Raw genomic sequence first — 20,847 nt, forward strand, 5'->3', positions numbered from 1 at the left:
AGATAAGTGGTATACCTATAAATGTTTTATTTATCCCGAGTCTGTATCTAGTGTTATTTAATTATAATACTATATGTACCATATACGCATATATTGACTTCACAAAAAAGTCGTTTACTAAACATAGAATAATTCTTAAATAGCCCTAAATAAAAGAGAATTTATGAATAATGTACTTTGTTTCAGGCATTAGACAGGACTTACCATTTCAAATGGAGAAGCATACGAAATCTGTTGTACTTAACTTTTACATATTCCTCCCATCCGCCGTTTTTTTACATGTTTAATATTCTAGTCCAAAATCCAGGTATAATATAATATTATTAATGATTTACACTAATTACCTAAAGGAATTAAAAATATTTTTACGGTTTAAGTCATGTGTTTATAGTCGCGCGCGCGGGCAACGTGACAGAGATAAAACCTCCGAAACTTGTTGCGCGAGGTACTAAACACACGAGTTAATACGTGACATTAATTTATAGGTAACTAACGTTTAGTGTGTCTCACGACAGTTTAAATTCAATTATCTATCTACCTATAAAATATCGGGTCTCTATTGTTTCTCATAAAGTTATAAGTCATAATGTATTGTTTGTCCGCATTAAGGAAATTCCTGAAAAGTTAAAGGTTTCAGAGTTATGATTTGATACGTTACTCATGTTGCAGTTAAATGTCTGTTACAATGCTTCATAATTATAATTTTTGTTGTTTTTTTTTTCAGTGACGGTATTCTATTTTACAGCAGCCGCAATAGTATTTGGCATGGCATATATGTGTGCGGAGCTGTTTATAAAACAGTACACGCAACGATTAGACTGGGATCAAAATTTATCTCCAGTTTTAAAAGGCATAACAGTGTCCTTAATTTTGCAATATACCTTATTTTGTTTACTGGTAAGCCTTTTTAAATGTTTTTAAAATCATGTAACTTAAATATTTGGATTATTGTTGTCGATATACAACAATTTATAGTTTAGAACAAAGTTCGTAAATTTAGGAGGACTCAGGTTCTTCTGAATTTACCGATTTTCTATCACGATCAGTTTTCTACCAATGCCACTTATTCTTGATCTTGACTGGTCAGGGTTCCGTACCCTAAGGGTGACTAACGCCTAAGTCCCCCTTATATTATTACTAAAACGTTATTTGTCAGTCTACGGACAGTGTTAGTAGAGGCAGTAAATATTCACTGAATGTATTATTGTAGCTATTAAAAAAAAAATAGTGGACTAGGGAATCCTAAACAATTACAACATTTCATATTTTTCATTTCTTCGAAATGCATTTCGAGTAAAATACATGTACAACGAACAAACTATACTTTGAAGTTATTTTCGTTTACTTCCATATAATTTATATTTTTACACTGCAGAATTTCTGTAGTTGTGGTATCTCTATATTCTCTATATTACTTATATAATGTTATTTCCACAAGTTTTCGAATTTTCATCACACTTCTAAAGTTTCATAGAATTGTGTCGCTGGCTCTAATACATATGTTCCTTTTTTGCATGTGGTTCCAGCTTTCAGTTTCGCTATCCATTTTTTATTCAGTTCTTTATGCTCGTTTAGTACTTCCTGCAGTGTTTATTGTCGATTTTCTGTGTTGTTTGTATTCGTCTATTTTTTATAGTATTTTACAGTAGTTTTAATTCCTTATTTAGGTATTTTTTAAATTGGTTATTTGTTTTGTAGTTCATTTGGCAACTGTCGTTGCACTGTGGTCCAAAATCGAGATAAGTGGGACATTGCTCATTTTGCTACAAAAAATCGCATCGATACGGCATTATATTTAAAAAATAATAATTTCTTCATTTAATTTATAGAATGTATGGAAAAAACACTTCAACTTGTTTTCTCAAAATCTAAGTCGTACACCATTATTTAATTTGAATACGTTAACCCTTTTCCAGGCCGCACCAATCTACAAGGTTTTCCCAAAAAAGAAAAAATATATATTCCAATAAATCCAGCTTTGATGATACATTTGAAGACAAGTCACATTTTCCGAAAGTGCAATCTAATTTGAACCTTAAATCGGATGGCTAAGGTTGATATTCGATTGGCGCGTATGTGGTCGATAAATTGTACTCTGCCTGGAAAAGGGTTAAAGCACATAAATAATACAGTTCAGCCATATTTTTTTAAAACAAGTTGTCGGGAGTTTGAATTATTGAATATTTTGGTGTGGAGATTCGCAAATCGAGTAGGTAATAAAAGACATGGCTTGAACTTAGCTATTTTAGACCAACTTTGCCACCCAAGGTTCCAGCCTAGTCAGCTAGTGGTAAATCCATCACTGGATATAACACTGCTGTTACTAGACTTTTATTAAACACGCCCTTTGGAAAAGTAAGAATTTCGTAAAAATTTAAATAATACGCGTATATTTCATAATCGCATTGTTTTGACCCAGAGAATAGCAAGTACTGCTCAAAAGTATGGAATGTTGTCAATTGTGTCTAGTTTGAAATCACGGTCATCACGTTATCAGTAGACCTAGAACGAGTGATTACGAGTATCAAAGTGAAATATCGACATACGTAGAAAATAATCTGCGTATAGATAGCCGTTAAAAGGGTAATATAATATATATGTCGATTTGCGACGATATTATCTCGGTGAATTTATAAGTCATTATAATTTACTTTTATATATTTATCTTTGACTTGATATGCTTATCGATAGCAAGTACGTCGATGTTTCATTTTTCCATTTCGCGTTTATTTTAGAAAAAGTTCTACGTCTAGTGATCAATTGTCGCGTGCGCAATTTTCTAGTGTACAAGTGTAAAACATAATATCTAAGCAATACGAGCACATGTTTTAACCCTTTGAACGCTTTGCGTTATAAACAAAAACATTACTGACTGACACCCCAAGGTCCCGGCAAGCGAGCTAATGTAAAACGTACTTGAAAGTCTGATGGTTACTTTGACAGCGTTCGTCGTAACACATATAGGTAGTTGTCCATAGCGCGGTGGGCACGACGATTAATCTACGATTCCCACTGACCGGCTGGAATCGGGCCGCGTCGGAGCGCATTTTCAATGTGCCTCTACATTATGTACGGCAGAAGCGATGGAATCAGTGTTGCCAGGTCCAATCTGAAAAATGCAGAAGATACATGTCCTAAAAATCAGGAGATTTTAAATAAAATCAGTAGACAAAATTTATGTCATAAAAATCATAGATTATATTATTATTCATGTATAATTTGCGTTATTCCTCGGTTTATTGATTTTATGTTTTATTTTTATCACATTCATTAATTATATTATGTATCTACGTACCTGGCCCAGCGGATTCACAAGTTTCACAACGATCACAACAAAAAACTTGGATGGATTGATTATTCTCTATTTGATAGATAGATAATTATGCAAACCGGCAACAAACAACTTAGGCACTTGGTAAACTTAGTTTAGTTTCCTTCCGTTACATTACAAAAGAAATCTCCTTGATTCTTCGTTCAGAAACTGTGGCATACCATACTAGGATATAATTTAAGGCTGCCCTACACTCACTTGAAGGAAGTTGACAACGAAACCATAGATTCTTAATTCGCTCTTTTAGTTTCGTTCAGAAACTATGGCATAGGTAGATGTTACACTACGATTGAATTTAAGGCCACCCTACACTGGCTTGAAGAACCTTGACAAGTTAAATGTATGTAATACTCAATTCTAAAATCTATGTTATATTATAGTTGTGTAACACAAGTGAACTTCTAAAATCCAGTAGATTTTATGGAAAAAATCAGTAGACCAGTAGATACACCCCGAAACCAGGAGATCTCCTGGAAAATCAAGAGATCTGGCAACACTGGATGGAATCTGACCGGAGCCGGTCGCGTCCCCGAGGAGCCAACTGGCGTGCGGCCGTACAAATGTGAAATGCAAGCCGACTCCGCCCGCGGTGGGAATCGTACTTAGCGACGACATTAGGTGTTCTTGGCGTTCAAAAAGTTAAAAACTCCTTATTGAGAACATTACCTCTACAAAATAGGTACTTAAAATTGATGATTTTGTCCCCCTTGTAGTCATTTTTGCATTTTAAACCGCTGTTTAATCAAATTGAATATCTAAGCCAATTTAAAATACATGAATATAAATGATATAAAAATAGTCCTTAAGATACGCAGGTGATGGTGCGCGATACTTGAGCAGCAGCTTCGCGAGCACACCAATATGGTCGGTCTGCACTCACTTCGTCAATAGCTCTTACTGCATGGGCTCTAAAAACATCTTGCATTATTGTGAAAAGCCAAGCCCCAGAGAACTCCTTACATTAAACGTGACATCTGTGCACATATATTACACGTGAGTCTTTTTTATGCTGATTAGTTACATACTTATTTAATAAGATTAATCTTTTCGATAGGGTTACACAGACGATATTGTTACCCTATTTTAGTGTTAGCCTATCAATATGAAAACACTTTTAATGTGTTTTTCGTACCCATAATATTTACCACTTACCATTTAATACTGTTACACTTTACCAGTCTCTTTCTTCGAACAGGCAGGCGTTTCTACCTGTCTCACTCGAAACTGATTAGTACGAATAGTTTGAAGTGTGCTGATGTCTATTAAAATTTATTCTAAAACATATAGTCTAGTTCATTTCTGTACCCCTAGTGTAAATAAATTCGATTTCCAAACGTGACGTACGCGTTTGCGTTTAGTCTCATTTTGTATTGAATTTTGAAAGAGCGCGCCAAGCGGGACGTTTTGGAAACTCAAAATCCTATACAAAATGACACTTAACGCAAACGCGTTCGTCACGTTATGATGTCGATCAAAGTTACACTAGGGGTATAGATTCAGTCACGTTTAAAATCGATGAAGCCAGGGATTTGATTACGAGTATATGGTTGAAATGATGTGAGGATCTGAGAGGCTCCTTTTTACGAATCTGAATCAATCAAATTGGTAAAAACCCTGCGTTGGTAAAACTTCGAATCTCTACATTTTTGGTCTACGTTGAAAATCGTTATAACAGTGAATCCGAGAGACAAGGGCCCTCTCGAATTCGCTGTGAGGCCAAAATTAAAAATAGACGATCACCATCTTGAAAATATGCATTTTCGGTCTCATCACGATGGAAATCGATATTTGCGGATTCTAATGGCCCAAATTTATCGGTATATTAGCGGTCCAAATTATTACAAACATGCGGTCGGCCATTTTTAAATTTGTTCAATCATGTTAAGATCCACGGGAGGATCCGCAGATATTGATTTTCATCATGATCATGCCAAAAATGCAGAGAAAATCAAGGTGACGGCTGTTTCTTCCAAATGTGACCTCATATTCATTATATCGGAGCCTTTCAGGTTCTCTGTTATATATCTCTTCAATACAAGTTCCTCAACAAGTAAAAAAAGTAGACTAATACTTAAAAAATCCATATTTAATTTAATTATTTGCTGGCGCCAACCCGTTGGAGCGGGACGTTACCTGCGATATAGAGAGATAGGCTCGTGCGGTATACATACATATGCTGTGGATTTAAAATACAGTAAAGCTTTTGTTTGTAGTACTATTATTTATTCTGCGCCTATAGCGATAATATTTTTATTTATTTATTTAAACTTTATTGCACAATATAACAAATAAAGTACAAATGGCGAACTTAATGCCTAAAGGCATTCTCTACCAGTCAACCATCAGGCTGAACAGAAACAGTAGTACGTGCAGGCATTAAACAAAAAAAAACAGAATAAGTAACTTAAAACAAGCAAAATGGCGATAAATAATATATACTAACGGTAATAAACTTACATAAATATACTATAATTAAATATACATACATATATATTAATTTATGTACCCAGTGCAAAAAATACTATGACTACGAAGGACAATTAACCAGAGAGCTTGTCGAAAAAGTGCTTGCGTAACATACGCTTAAACGAGAGCTTGGTTTGAGCCTGTCTGATGTTGAGTGGGAGATCATTCCAAAGCCGGATCGCCTGAACGGTGAAAGAGTTAGAGACAAAACCAGAACTATGACAAGGAACAGTAAGCTTGAGACTACGGGACTCGCGAAGGGTGCAACCTGTTCGGGCAGTTATAAAATGAAATTTGAATCTGAGATAGTCAGGTGCTGTTGGATCGAATAAAACAGAGTATAGTGTGCACAAAATTCGCAACGATCTACGTTCACGAACAGGGAGCCCGTTAAGCCGAGGGAGATATGCAGATATGTGGTCATATTTACTGAGTCCGAAAATAAATCTGATGCTATTGCTATTATTAAGAAGCCGATCTAGTTTGTTCAGAGAAACTTGTGTGATATTCGTGTAACATACATCAGCATAATTTACAATAGGTAATACAAGAGCCTGAACAAGGAGCACCTTAGTGCCAATCGGAAGGAAGTGCTTTAAGCCGGTATAGGGCTCTAAGTGTGTTAGTGACCCGGCGACATACGTCTGACACCTGCGGTTCCCACGTCAGGCCGCTGTCAAGAATCAACCCCAGGTTCCTCACCTGCGATGCCAGTGGTACAGGAGTATCCTCGTACACAACAGGAGGCAATAGTGAGCATGGAGAGTAAGCGGTCGGCCATGGAGAGTAAGCGGGGACTTCTTAGAACAATAGCATGGCATTTGGACGGATTTACGGAAATGCCGAAACAACGGGACCAAGCAGAAATGCGATTCAAGTCCTCGTTGATTTTCGCTATAGCTAAATCCAGATCGTTAATTCTACTATGGCCGTACAATTGCAAGTCATAGGCGTAAAGATGGTAAGAGCATGCAATGTGAGACGCAATCAAATTAATAAAAATGGAAAAAAGAAGTTGAGATAGTATTCCGCCCTGCGGAACACCAGACGTAAGGTCACACCAGTCGGAAAATGCATAAATATCAACGCGAACCATCTGATGTCGATCTTGATTTTTCGATATTTTTACTAATTAATTCCGCCACAGAATTATATCGAGATGGAAGAAAAGAGTTGATCGATCGGTAGGCTCTCTGGCCTACCACAAAAAATAAAAATTTATTTCTATCACTTTTCTATATTTGAGTGATATAAGGGCTGATAACGATATTTGGATTTATTTTCGATTATCGCAGTAGGTTCTCAGTTTACACGCCTAGTGGTTTCCGTACTGTATGTAAATAATTAACGGTATGGTTTCGAAACTAATTGGATTTGTAAAAACAGTTCTATGAAATACTTTATCTATTACTCCTTTATTGGTAACGAGTTATGGTCCCTGGCTTTAGCAGTTTAGAAAAGTAAGAGAATTATTAGAAATCAGGGATACAAATCAATCACGTCTGAATTATATTAACGTGTAACACACAAAACGTTTGAAAAACTGTAATCCGAATAGTTACAGTTTTTGTGTAACCATTAAAGAACCTTTATCACCTTAAAAAACCTAGTTGGTAGATATTAATGTGGGACTTGACTTGACAGGGAATACATGAAGAGTAACATCAGAGGTGCATGGACATGGAGGTTTTTTGTCATTGCTGTAATGTGGATACTTAATTTTTGCCTCACGACAGTACCTGACAGCGTGATATTGAAGGTAGGGTAAGACGAAGTTAACTATGTACCATCAGCTGCGAAAGTGCATGGCGACTTTATCAATGTATCCATTCATAATTTCTCCATGCAAGTTCCCAGCACACTGTACGTAATTTGTAGTGATAGAGCGTAGAAATGCCACTATAAATGTCAATTTCACAGTTGTACTACTTAGATAGTACTAGATAGTCATTCAAAAAAGTATGTATTAACTCAGGGGACGACAATATTGTAGAATCATTGGGCATTTTTATTCTTAACTAGTTTCTCTATTTGATATGTAAAATTTAATTCCATAAAGTGTATTTTATAATTATTTTGTATAATTAACGGAGGGACACAATTTGTTGCTAGACTAGGTATCATTTTAACTATGGATAACGTTAGAAATCATTTGGCACTCATTCCCCCCAACAAAAACGTTAGGCAATGTGATACGACTCTAAAAGTAGAATCCTTATACCTATGACCTCCACCTTTGAACAGCTGCAATTAATTGCATCTCATTATATTGGAACTATTTCCCGGGACTTGCTCTCCACATAAATGTCATATACGCTAAAGTGACGAGTGAAGTTCAAATCACGGTAATATAAAACCGCACGTAAAAAACCGCAAATTACGACCAGTATAAGATGAATTGTTTTGTTAAAATAAAATAATAATTACATTACATTTATGTTTCATCTTAGGCTAGGTTTTTATATTATGCATATGAAAGTAAAATACAAAATTTATACAAAATAAAACGAAATACATATAAACATATTATAAGAAACGTAACCTAACATTACATGTTATTATAACATTCAAACGAACGTCTTTGAAATTTTTTGCAGGACATAATAAGATTTTACATTAAAATAAATAAATAAATAAATATTATGACGACCGAAATAAGTGATATTTGACGACCGGTTTGGCCTAGTGGATAGTGACCCTGCCTACGAAGCTGATGGTGAACTTAAATACATATGAACACCCATGACACAGAAACAAATATCCATGTTCATCACACAAATATATGCTCTTACCAGGATTTGAATCCGGGACCATCAGCTTCATAGGCAGGGTCACTACCCACTAGGCCAGACCGGTCGTCGAACATCAATTCTAATATCAGTAATATTAGTCAGACATTAATTCTAATATCAGTCATAACTCAAATCAGTCGAGTTCCTGATGAACACATAGAGAGCTTAAAACATACCTCAGGTACGGGCGTGGGTTTTTGAAACCTGAGTTTATGCAACAGTCACAATCTGCTATTGCACCTCCATTGCTCTATTTGGCCTTATCTCTACACGGTGAATGTTAATGGGTGATCAGGATATTTGACAGCCATTCTACTTGATTTGGCAATTTCAGTGGTTTGTGCGCAGTTCAAACTCATATCAAAAAACTGTACGTAATTGTACGCTCCCTAAAAACAAGTACTACACGAACAAACTTACGAGATAACAAGGATAAATCTGTCACCGCTAGGAAGCATACTTTCTGGCGGGCGCTTTTAATTTCACTATGTTGTAGTCGAGTTTTCAACTATCTTGTGAATCGGAAAATATGTACGAGAACTGTACGAAATTGTACGCTTGTTAAAAGTACTATACGTACTTATGAGAAAACAATGATCAATGTGTAATCGCTAGGTAGCATGCTTTCTGGCAGGCGCTATCTATGTTGAACGAGTAATTCACTTTTCAACTTTCTTTCGTATCAGAAAATATGTAGGAGAAATGTACGTTCAGCGAACGTCGGTGGCAAATGCCATGGCCACTGGCAAAATGAACAAATGATACCTCTCTCTAATAATGGCATCGTTGACTCTTCAAATATTTTTGGTATTGGTTCATTTTCTTCTACTCGTATTACTCTTTTCCGACAATCATCCAAACATTGTAAAATCGCTATTTTTTCATTATTCGGCATGCAAGGGAACCTGCATTAAACATACATACATACATACATATAATCACGCCTTTTTCCCGAAGGGGTAGGCAGAGACCACGGATTTCCACTTGCTACGATCCTGACATACCTCTTGCGCTTCCTTCACTTTCATAACATTCCTCATACACGCTCGTCGGTTTAGGGTGCTCTTGACCTGGCCTTTCTTCAGGATTTCCCCGATTTGATCAGAGAAAGTCCGCCGACGTCTACCCCTTCCAGCTCCCTCTTCTACTTCTCCCTTATACACTCTCTTTGTTAACCTTCTTTCACTCATTCTTTCCACGTGTCCAAACCATTTCAACATACCTTTCTCAATTTTTGTCACTACATTTTCGTTCAGTCCACACTTTTCCCTTATCACACTGTTCCTAATTCTATCTTATAATTTTACACCACACACACTTCTCAACGCTCTCATTTCCACTGCATTCACTTGACTCCGATGTTTCTTCTGCCATACCCAAATTTCGCTACCATACATAAATGTAGGCACCAACACGCCTCTATGCACAGCCAACCGTGCTTTTTGCGACACCTTCTAGCTGCTCATAAAAGCGTTGAGTGCCCCATTCACACGATTTCCAGCATTCACTCTCCTTTCAATGTCTTCATCATGTTTACCGTCCCTAGTGAACAAGGTTCCCAGATACACAAACTCTTTCACTTGTTCAACTCTTTCTTGACCAATCAAAACTTTCGCAGACTTTTTGTCAGATGTAAAGAGTCAAGCACACGCAATTCACTACAGTTGTAGTCTTTCATATTGTAATAGCATTTAATATTTACATCGAGAGTGCGCAGTCTTTTACATTCCTTGAAAAGGTCACCGTAGAAGTCATCAAACCAGCAATGTTTGTAAAACTTAAAAATGTCACATTGTTGTTCGCTTCTATTGCTAGGGGTGTCGGTGACCATTTATGATTGAATCCATTCCATTTTGCTTCGTCATCATCGAGCCTTCTACAACAATCCGAGAAAGAAATATTTTCTGGCAAATTATGAACAGTTTCTTCAAAGTTGCAATTATTCAGGCAATACCAATGGCTAGATGTTTTTGTAATATTTATAGTTTCTTTAGTCTTCGTGCAGATGTAAGTAGGAAAACAATCCTTAAATTCAACAAGCAAGTTATTGAAAAAAGCTTCGTCAAAATCTGTCGCGGCCTTGTTCCAGGCTTTGAAGAAAATGTTTCCATCTAGCTTAAAGTTTAAAGCTGGATTTTGCATTAAACAAACCTGTTATAAGCGACTTACTACAGATTATACAAGTTAGCTACAAATGGGACAAGGATATGTAAGTATTTAGGTGTGTTTGTATAGGACACCGCGATGTAAAAAGTATGTTGACTTAAGCAAAAAATAATTGTTATTACTCGTGATCTGAACAAGTGGCACGTGTAAATTAGTTTGGTGCGATTATTGCTATTATTGTGCGTGGTACTGGTGATAATCTTATTTAAATATAATTTTGTGGTTTTAAAATAACTGACGTACGAGTATGTATACATTATAAGAAATAAAGATAGAAGCATTTCCAGCATTCACTCTCCTTTCAATGTCTTCATCATGTTTACCGTCCCTAGTGAACAAGGTTCCCAGATACACAAACTCTTTCACTTGTTCAACTCTTTCTTGACCAATCAAAACTTTCGCAGACTTTTTGTCAGATGTAAAGAGTCAAGCACACGCAATGCACTACAGTTGTAGTCTTTCATATTGTAATAGCATTTAATATTTACATCGAGAGTGCGCAGTCTTTTACATTCCTTGAAAAGGTCACCGTAGAAGTCATCAAACCAGCAAATGTTTGTAAAACTTAAAAATGTCACATTGTTGTTCGCTTCTATTGCTAGGGGTGTCGGTAACCATTTATGATTGAATCCATTCCATTTTGCTTCGTCATCATCGAGCCTTCTACAACAATCCGAGAAAGAAACATTTTCTGGCAAATTATGAACAGTTTCTTCAAAGTTGCAATTATTCAGGCAATACCAATGGCTAGATGTTTTTGTAATATTTATAGTTTCTTTAGTCTTCGTGCAGATGTAAGTAGGAAAACAATCCTTAAATTCAACAAGCAAGTTATTGAAAAAAGCTTCGTCAAAATCTGTCGCGGCCTTGTTCCGGGCTTTGAAGAAAATGTTTCCATCTAGCTTAAAGTTTAAAGCTAGATTTTGCATTAAACAAACCTGTTATAAGCGACTTACTACAGATTATACAAGTTAGCTACAAATGGGACAAGGATATGTAAGTATTTTGGTGTGTATGTATAGGACACCGCGATGTAAAAAGTATGTTGACTTAAGCAAAAAATAATTGTTATTACTCGTGATCTGAACAAGTGGCACGTGTAAATTAGTTTGGTGCGATTATTGCTGTTATTGTGCGTGGTACTGGTGATAATCTTATTTAAATATAATTTTGTGATTTTAAAATAACTAACGTACGAGTATGTATACATTATAAGAAATAAAGATAGAAGCATTTCCAGCATTCACTCTCCTTTCACTGTCTTCATCATGTTTACCGTCCCTAGTGAACAAGGTTCCCAGATACACAAACTCTTTCACTTGTTCAACTCTTTCTTGACCAATCAAAACTTTCGCAGACTTTTTGTCAGATGTAAAGAGTCAAGCACACGCAATGCACTACAGTTGTAGTCTTTCATATTGTAATAGCATTTAATATTTACATCGAGAGTGCGCAGTCTTTTACATTCCTTGAAAAGGTCACCGTAGAAGTCATCAAACCAGCAAATGTTTGTAAAACTTAAAAATGTCACATTGTTGTTCGCTTCTATTGCTAGGGGTGTCGGTAACCATTTATGATTGAATCCATTCCATTTTGCTTCGTCATCATCGAGCCTTCTACAACAATCCGAGAAAGAAATATTTTCTGGCAAATTATGAACAGTTTCTTCAGTTGCAATTATTCAGGCAATACCAATGGCTAGATGTTTTTGTAATATTTATAGTTTCTTTAGTCTTCGTGCAGATGTAAGTAGGAAAACAATCCTTAAATTCAACAAGCAAGTTATTGAAAAAAGCTTCGTCAAAATCTGTCGCGGCCTTGTTCCGGGCTTTGAAGAAAATGTTTCCACCTAGCTTAAAGTTTAAAGCTAGATTTTGCATTAAACAAACCTGTTATAAGCGACTTACTACAGATTATACAAGTTAGCTACAAATGGGACAAGGATATGTAAGTATTTTGGTGTGTATGTATAGGACACCGCGATGTAAAAAGTATGTTGACTTAAGCAAAAAATAATTGTTATTACTCGTGATCTGAACAAGTGGCACGTGTAAATTAGTTTGGTGCGATTATTGCTGTTATTGTGCGTGGTACTGGTGATAATCTTATTTAAATATAATTTTGTGGTTTTAAAATAACTAACGTACGAGTATGTATACATTATAAGAAATAAAGATAGAAGCATTTCCAGCATTCACTCTCCTTTCACTGTCTTCATCATGTTTACCGTCCCTAGTGAACAAGGTTCCCAGATACACAAACTCTTTCACTTGTTCAACTCTTTCTTGACCAATCAAAACTTTCGCAGACTTTTTGTCAGATGTAAAGAGTCAAGCACACGCAATGCACTACAGTTGTAGTCTTTCATATTGTAATAGCATTTAATATTTACATCGAGAGTGCGCAGTCTTTTACATTCCTTGAAAAGGTCACCGTAGAAGTCATCAAACCAGCAAATGTTTGTAAAACTTAAAAATGTCACATTGTTGTTCGCTTCTATTGCTAGGGGTGTCGGTAACCATTTATGATTGAATCCATTCCATTTTGCTTCGTCATCATCGAGCCTTCTACAACAATCCGAGAAAGAAATATTTTCTGGCAAATTATGAACAGTTTCTTCAAAGTTGCAATTATTCAGGCAATACCAATGGCTAGATGTTTTTGTAATATTTATAGTTTCTTTAGTCTTCGTGCAGATGTAAGTAGGAAAACAATCCTTAAATTCAACAAGCAAGTTATTGAAAAAAGCTTCGTCAAAATCTGTCGCGGCCTTGTTCCGGGCTTTGAAGAAAATGTTTCCATCTAGCTTAAAGTTTAAAGCTAGATTTTGCATTAAACAAACCTGTTATAAGCGACTTACTACAGATTATACAAGTTAGCTACAAATGGGACAAGGATATGTAAGTATTTTGGTGTGTATGTATAGGACACCGCGATGTAAAAAGTATGTTGACTTAAGCAAAAAATAATTGTTATTACTCGTGATCTGAACAAGTGGCACGTGTAAATTAGTTTGGTGCGATTATTGCTGTTATTGTGCGTGGTACTGGTGATAATCTTATTTAAATATAATTTTGTGGTTTTAAAATAACTAACGTACGAGTATGTATACATTATAAGAAATAAAGATAGAAGCACTGCCAAAAACCAAAGGGATCACATTCTGAGCGCAAACGGCGAGCAGCGGAATCTTTGTTCCGACGAACATACACTCGTCCATCTTTGGTCCACTGGTACCGCCAATCTGCATTCTTGCCGGGCTAGGTGAAACAGTGTTCTGTTCGTTCTCGTGAGTCCTAGAATAGAACCTGCACGGGTTACCCGGCAGGCCGAAGTTAGCAGTGTCAGCTCCACGGCGAATGCGCGCCGCTCGAAGCAACTCCGCGCTAGACCATCGGCGTGCCAGCCGCACAACGAGTGAGCGCGGGCGAACTTTTGCCGCTTTAGCAGCTACTGCCGCATCATCCGGCGGGCTCCCAGCATCGGCACTGGCCGTTGGCTGACGGAGCGCACCCACACGCTCGGCAAACACTACATCACGCTCCTCAAGGCAGACCCCGAGTTTACGAGCAACCAGGCACACAAGGTGAGTCGGGTTCTCGGCTTGAAGCTCAGGTATTCCTGTGATTTCAAGGTCATTGAGGAGCAAGTCCTGGTCGCGGTCAGCGAGTTCCATTTTTAAGGCTGCCACGGTGGCCGCTAGCTCGCTGTCAGTTGCGGCCGCGAGGCTCTCCTCCATATGCTCCTCCAGACGCTTGACCCTCTCTTCGACGGCCGGCTTGAGTAGCCCTCTACCAGATCGCGCAGCTCCGTCATCTCGCGTCGGAGGCCCGCAATCTCACTACGCACGGCTCCGAATTCCATGCGGAGAAGGTGCAGCTGCTCGGCAACGTCCTGCATTGGAGCGGGCGAAGGTGTGTCTTCCTCCTCGAGCTCATCGCTCTTGTAGGAGTATCAGTGTTGTCGCGTCGGGGGGTCCTAACTTTACACGACGTTGTGTCGTCAGTGACAGTGTCAACGCTATCTGTAACCGATGGATTATGTGGCACTAGGTTGAGGCTATTAGTTTTTTTACCAGGACTAGCAGTGTGAGATCCTCGCACCCTGGTCTACTGGAGCGTAAACGCCTACCACAAATATGCGCATCAATCCCACTTTCAGTCTAATCCACATCAGTCTAGAATTCACACATTCAAATTCTCTCACACACTCAGCCATTCCTGCGGAAAGTACAATACCGATTCCCTGACAGGCGCGATCCGAACTAGGCACCGCAGACCAATACGCCTTGTAGGTTCCATGCAGGGTAGTATCGCATCCTTTCCGTTTCGTCTAATTTACACACAAAATATCAATTTTTCTCTCATCCATCATCTGCAAAACCTCATTTAATTTCTCTTCCATTCCTCCTCCAACATTCAGCGTAGCAAAGCGGCTCTCCGTGAGCCGCTTGTCGCCCCCGCGAGTATCGAGACGTGACGGGTGGCGAACCACGTCGCCGCCATTCGGATGATTATTATTTTGAATCTCCATTGCGTTCCCACGAGTAATAGGGATTTAAATGTCCATAACAGCAGAGCCCTGTACTGAAGCAAGGCGGTTTACCACTGTGTCCTGTGACCGCCAACACAGACACCCTCCGTTCAACGCCAGAACTACCCTCTGGCTCTGCATCCCTCGGCACGGGTCGACTAACACCTTGGATTTGGGGGTTTTATATTGGAGTTTTCCTTCTTGTAGATGGGTTGCAGCACAAAGCTAACGAGGCCGATCTCCCCGGGTTATATTTTGGAGTTTTCCTTCTCCTAGACGGGTTGCAGCACAATGCTAACGAGGCCCATTTCCCCGTATAATTATATTATAATTAAAAGAATATGTTGACTTTAAATACCTACCTTAAGTATAATAAGTATTGTTAATTTTTTATGTGCAGATAACTGGGGCTGAAGACATCCGCGAATGGGTTCCAGCCTCCTTTGCTACTGCAAATCTTAATATGCAAGTAATCTCTTCCGAACTTCCGTGCGGCAAATTTCATTGAGTCCTCCAAAGTAATCAATGCGTTTTTTCCATGTTTGCTTGGATAAAGAAAATATAAAGGTTGCAGCACTTCTCTATAAGAGATGATACATTTTGCCTGATGTCTGCACGCTCAAGCACATCATATTCATTACTATCGTATTCAAAATACGAGCTACTTTCGCTGATGTGAACAATGTTTGACATGAGGATAAAGCATCAAAAACTGTGGAAATATTTCACGCTTTTGGTCAATATCCTCAAATTTCGCAGAATTGAAAAGATGAAGAAGAAGATGTAAAGAGTCAAACACACGCAATGCACTACAGTTGTAGTCTTTCATATTGTAATAGCATTTAACATTTACATCGAGAGTGCGCAGTCTTTTACATTCCTTGAAAAGGACACCGTAGAAGTCATCAAACCAGCAAATGTTTGTAAAACTTAAAAATGTCACATTGTTGTTCGCTTCTATTGCTAGGGGTGTCGGTAACCATTTATGATTGAATCCATTCCATTTTGCTTCGTCATCATCGAGCCTTCTACAACAATCCGAGAAAGAAATATTTTCTGGCAAATTATGAACAGTTTCTTCAAAGTTGCAATTATTCAGGCAATACCAATGGCTAGATGTTTTTGTAATATTTATAGTTTCTTTAGTCTTCGTGCAGATGTAAGTAGGAAAACAATCCTTAAATTCAACAAGCAAGTTATTGAAAAAAGCTTCGTCAAAATCTGTCGCGGCCTTGTTCCGGGCTTTGAAGAAAATGTTTCCATCTAGCTTAAAGTTTAAAGCTAGATTTTGCATTAAACAAACCTGTTATAAGCGACTTACTACAGATTATACAAGTTAGCTACAAATGGGACAAGGATATGTAAGTATTTTGGTGTGTATGTATAGGACACCGCGATGTAAAAAGTATGTTGACTTAAGCAAAAAAATAATTGTTATTACTCGTGATCTGAACAAGTGGCACGTGTAAATTAGTTTGGTGCGATTATTGCTGTTATTGTGCGTGGTACTGGTGATAATCTTATTTAAATATAATTTTGTGGTTTTAAAATAACTAACGTACGAGTATGTATACATTATAAGAAATAAAGATAGAAGCATTTCCAGCATTCACTCTCCTTTCACTGTCTTCATCATGTTTACCGTCCCTAGTGAACAAGGTTCCCAGATACACAAACTCTTTCACTTGTTCAACTCTTTCTTGTCCAATCAAAACTTTCGCAGACTTTTTGTCAGATGTAAAGAGTCAAGCACACGCAATGCACTACAGTTGTAGTCTTTCATATTGTAATAGCATTTAATATTTACATCGAGAGTGCGCAGTCTTTTACATTCCTTGAAAAGGTCACCGTAGAAGTCATCAAACCAGCAAATGTTTGTAAAACTTAAAAATGTCACATTGTTGTTCGCTTCTATTGCTAGGGGTGTCGGTAACCATTTATGATTGAATCCATTCCATTTTGCTTCGTCATCATCGAGCCTTCTACAACAATCCGAGAAAGAAATATTTTCTGGCAAATTATGAACAGTTTCTTCAGTTGCAATTATTCAGGCAATACCAATGGCTAGATGTTTTTGTAATATTTATAGTTTCTTTAGTCTTCGTGCAGATGTAAGTAGGAAAACAATCCTTAAATTCAACAAGCAAGTTATTGAAAAAAGCTTCGTCAAAATCTGTCGCGGCCTTGTTCCGGGCTTTGAAGAAAATGTTTCCATCTAGCTTAAAGTTTAAAGCTAGATTTTGCATTAAACAAACCTGTTATAAGCGACTTACTACAGATTATACAAGTTAGCTACAAATGGGACAAGGATATGTAAGTATTTTGGTGTGTATGTATAGGACACCGCGATGTAAAAAGTATGTTGACTTAAGCAAAAAATAATTGTTATTACTCGTGATCTGAACAAGTGGCACGTGTAAATTAGTTTGGTGCGATTATTGCTGTTATTGTGCGTGGTACTGGTGATAATCTTATTTAAATATAATTTTGTGGTTTTAAAATAACTAACGTACGAGTATGTATACATTATAAGAAATAAAGATAGAAGCACTGCCAAAAACCAAAGGGATCACATTCTGAGCGCAAACGGCGAGCAGCGGAATCTTTGTTCCGACGAACATACACTCGTCCATCTTTGGTCCACTGGTACCGCCAATCTGCATTCTTGCCGGGCTAGGTGAAACAGTGTTCTGTTCGTTCTCGTGAGTCCTAGAATAGAACCTGCACGGGTTACCCGGCAGGCCGAAGTTAGCAGTGTCAGCTCCACGGCGAATGCGCGCCGCTCGAAGCAACTCCGCGCTAGACCATCGGCGTGCCAGCCGCACAACGAGTGAGCGCGGGCGAACTTTTGCCGCTTTAGCAGCTACTGCCGCATCATCCGGCGGGCTCCCAGCATCGGCACTGGCCGTTGGCTGACGGAGCGCACCCACACGCTCGGCAAACACTACATCACGCTCCTCAAGGCAGACCCCGAGTTTACGAGCAACCAGGCACACAAGGTGAGTCGGGTTCTCGGCTTGAAGCTCAGGTATTCCTGTGATTTCAAGGTCATTGAGGAGCAAGTCCTGGTCGCGGTCAGCGAGTTCCATTTTTAAGGCTGCCACGGTGGCCGCTAGCTCGCTGTCAGTTGCGGCCGCGAGGCTCTCCTCCATATGCTCCTCCAGACGCTTGACCCTCTCTTCGACGGCCGGCTTGAGTAGCCCTCTACCAGATCGCGCAGCTCCGTCATCTCGCGTCGGAGGCCCGCAATCTCACTACGCACGGCTCCGAATTCCATGCGGAGAAGGTGCAGCTGCTCGGCAACGTTCTGCATTGGAGCGGGCGAAGGTGTGTCTTCCTCCTCGAGCTCATCGCTCTTGTAGGAGTATCAGTGTTGTCGCGTCGGGGGGTCCTAACTTTACACGACGTTGTGTCGTCAGTGACAGTGTCAACGCTATCTGTAACCGATGGATTATGTGGCACTAGGTTGAGGCTATTAGTTTTTTTACCAGGACTAGCAGTGTGAGATCCTCGCACCCTGGTCTACTGGAGCGTAAACGCCTACCACAAATATGCGCATCAATCCCACTTTCAGTCTAATCCACATCAGTCTAGAATTCACACATTCAAATTCTCTCACACACTCAGCCATTCCTGCGGAAAGTACAATACCGATTCCCTGACAGGCGCGATCCGAACTAGGCACCGCAGACCAATACGCCTTGTAGGTTCCATGCAGGGTAGTATCGCATCCTTTCCGTTTCGTCTAATTTACACACAAAATATCAATTTTTCTCTCATCCATCATCTGCAAAACCTCATTTAATTTCTCTTCCATTCCTCCTCCAACATTCAGCGTAGCAAAGCGGCTCTCCGTGAGCCGCTTGTCGCCCCCGCGAGTATCGAGACGTGACGGGTGGCGAACCACGTCGCCGCCATTCGGATGATTATTATTTTGAATCTCCATTGCGTTCCCACGAGTAATAGGGATTTAAATGTCCATAACAGCAGAGCCCTGTACTGAAGCAAGGCGGTTTACCACTGTGTCCTGTGACCGCCAACACAGACACCCTCCGTTCAACGCCAGAACTACCCTCTGGCTCTGCATCCCTCGGCACGGGTCGACTAACACCTTGGATTTGGGGGTTTTATATTGGAGTTTTCCTTCTTGTAGATGGGTTGCAGCACAAAGCTAACGAGGCCGATCTCCCCGGGTTATATTTTGGAGTTTTCCTTCTCCTAGACGGGTTGCAGCACAATGCTAACGAGGCCCATTTCCCCGTATAATTATATTATAATTAAAAGAATATGTTGACTTTAAATACCTACCTTAAGTATAATAAGTATTGTTAATTTTTTATGTGCAGATAACTGGGGCTGAAGACATCCGCGAATGGGTTCCAGCCTCCTTTGCTACTGCAAATCTTAATATGCAAGTAATCTCTTCCGAACTTCCGTGCGGCAAATTTCATTGAGTCCTCCAAAGTAATCAATGCGTTTTTTCCATGTTTGCTTGGATAAAGAAAATATAAAGGTTGCAGCACTTCTATATAAGAGATGATACATTTTGCCTGATGTCTGCACGCTCAAGCACATCATATTCATTACTATCGTATTCAAAATACGAGCTACTTTCGCTGATGTGAACAATGTTTGACATGAGGATAAAGCATCAAAAACTGTGGAAATATTTCACGCTTTTGGTCAATATCCTCAAATTTCGCAGACTTGAAAAGATGAAGAAGAAGATGTAAAGAGTCAAACACACGCAATGCACTACAGTTGTAGTCTTTCATATTGTAATAGCATTTAACATTTACATCGAGAGTGCGCAGTCTTTTACATTCCTTGAAAAGGACACCGTAGAAGTCATCAAACCAGCAAATGTTTGTAAAACTTAAAAATGTCACATTGTTGTTCGGTTCTATTGCTAGGGGTGTCGGTGACCATTTATGATTGAATCCATTCCATTTTGCTTCGTCATCATCGAGACTTCTACAACAATCCGAGAAAGAAATATTTTCTGGCAAATTATGAACAGTTTCTTCAAAGTTGCAATTATCCAGGCAATACCAATGGCTAGATGCTTTTGTAATATTTATAGTTTCTTTAGTCTTCGTGCAGATGTAAGTAGGAAAACAATCCTTAAATTCAACAAGCAAGTTATTGAAAAAAGCTTCGTCAAAATCTGTCGCGGCCTTGTTCCAGGCTTTGAAGAAAATGTTTCCATCTAGCTTAAAGTTTAAAGCTGGATTTTGCATTAAACAAACCTGTTATAAGCGACTTACTACAGATTATACAAGTTAGCTACAAATGGGACAAGGATATGTAAGTATTTAGGTGTGTATGTATAGGACACCGCGATGTAAAAAGTATGTTGACTTAAGCAAAAAATAATTGTTATTACGCGTGATCTGAACAAGTGGCACGTGTAAATTAGTTTGGTGCGATTATTGCTGTTATTGTGCGTGGTACTGGTGATAATCTTATTTAAATATAATTTTGTGGTTTTAAAATAACTAACGTACGAGTATGTATACATTATAAGAAATAAAGATAGAAGCACTGCCAAAAACCAAA

General features: G+C 38.6%; 1 protein-coding gene across 2 annotated transcripts in view; it reads left to right on the forward strand.

Moving 5' to 3' along the window:
* The first annotated feature begins 302 nt into the window (after positions 1–302).
* Positions 303–20,847, forward strand: part of LOC133531495 (uncharacterized) — a 28,048-nt gene continuing 7,503 nt past the window's right edge. Inside the window, exons 1-3 of one of the 2 annotated variants that reach the window (XM_061869788.1) lie at positions 303–897; positions 4,131–4,324; positions 7,442–7,556. In XM_061869788.1, coding sequence (XP_061725772.1) covers positions 766–897; positions 4,131–4,324; positions 7,442–7,556 — 441 coding nt within the window. In that variant the 5' untranslated portion in view covers positions 303–765. The remainder of the gene's footprint in view (positions 898–4,130; positions 4,325–7,441; positions 7,557–20,847) is intronic. The other variant, XM_061869869.1, reaches the window with a different exon arrangement.

This window comes from Cydia pomonella, chromosome 1, assembly GCF_033807575.1.
Source record: "Cydia pomonella isolate Wapato2018A chromosome 1, ilCydPomo1, whole genome shotgun sequence".
Taxonomy (NCBI): Eukaryota; Metazoa; Arthropoda; class Insecta; order Lepidoptera; family Tortricidae; genus Cydia; species Cydia pomonella.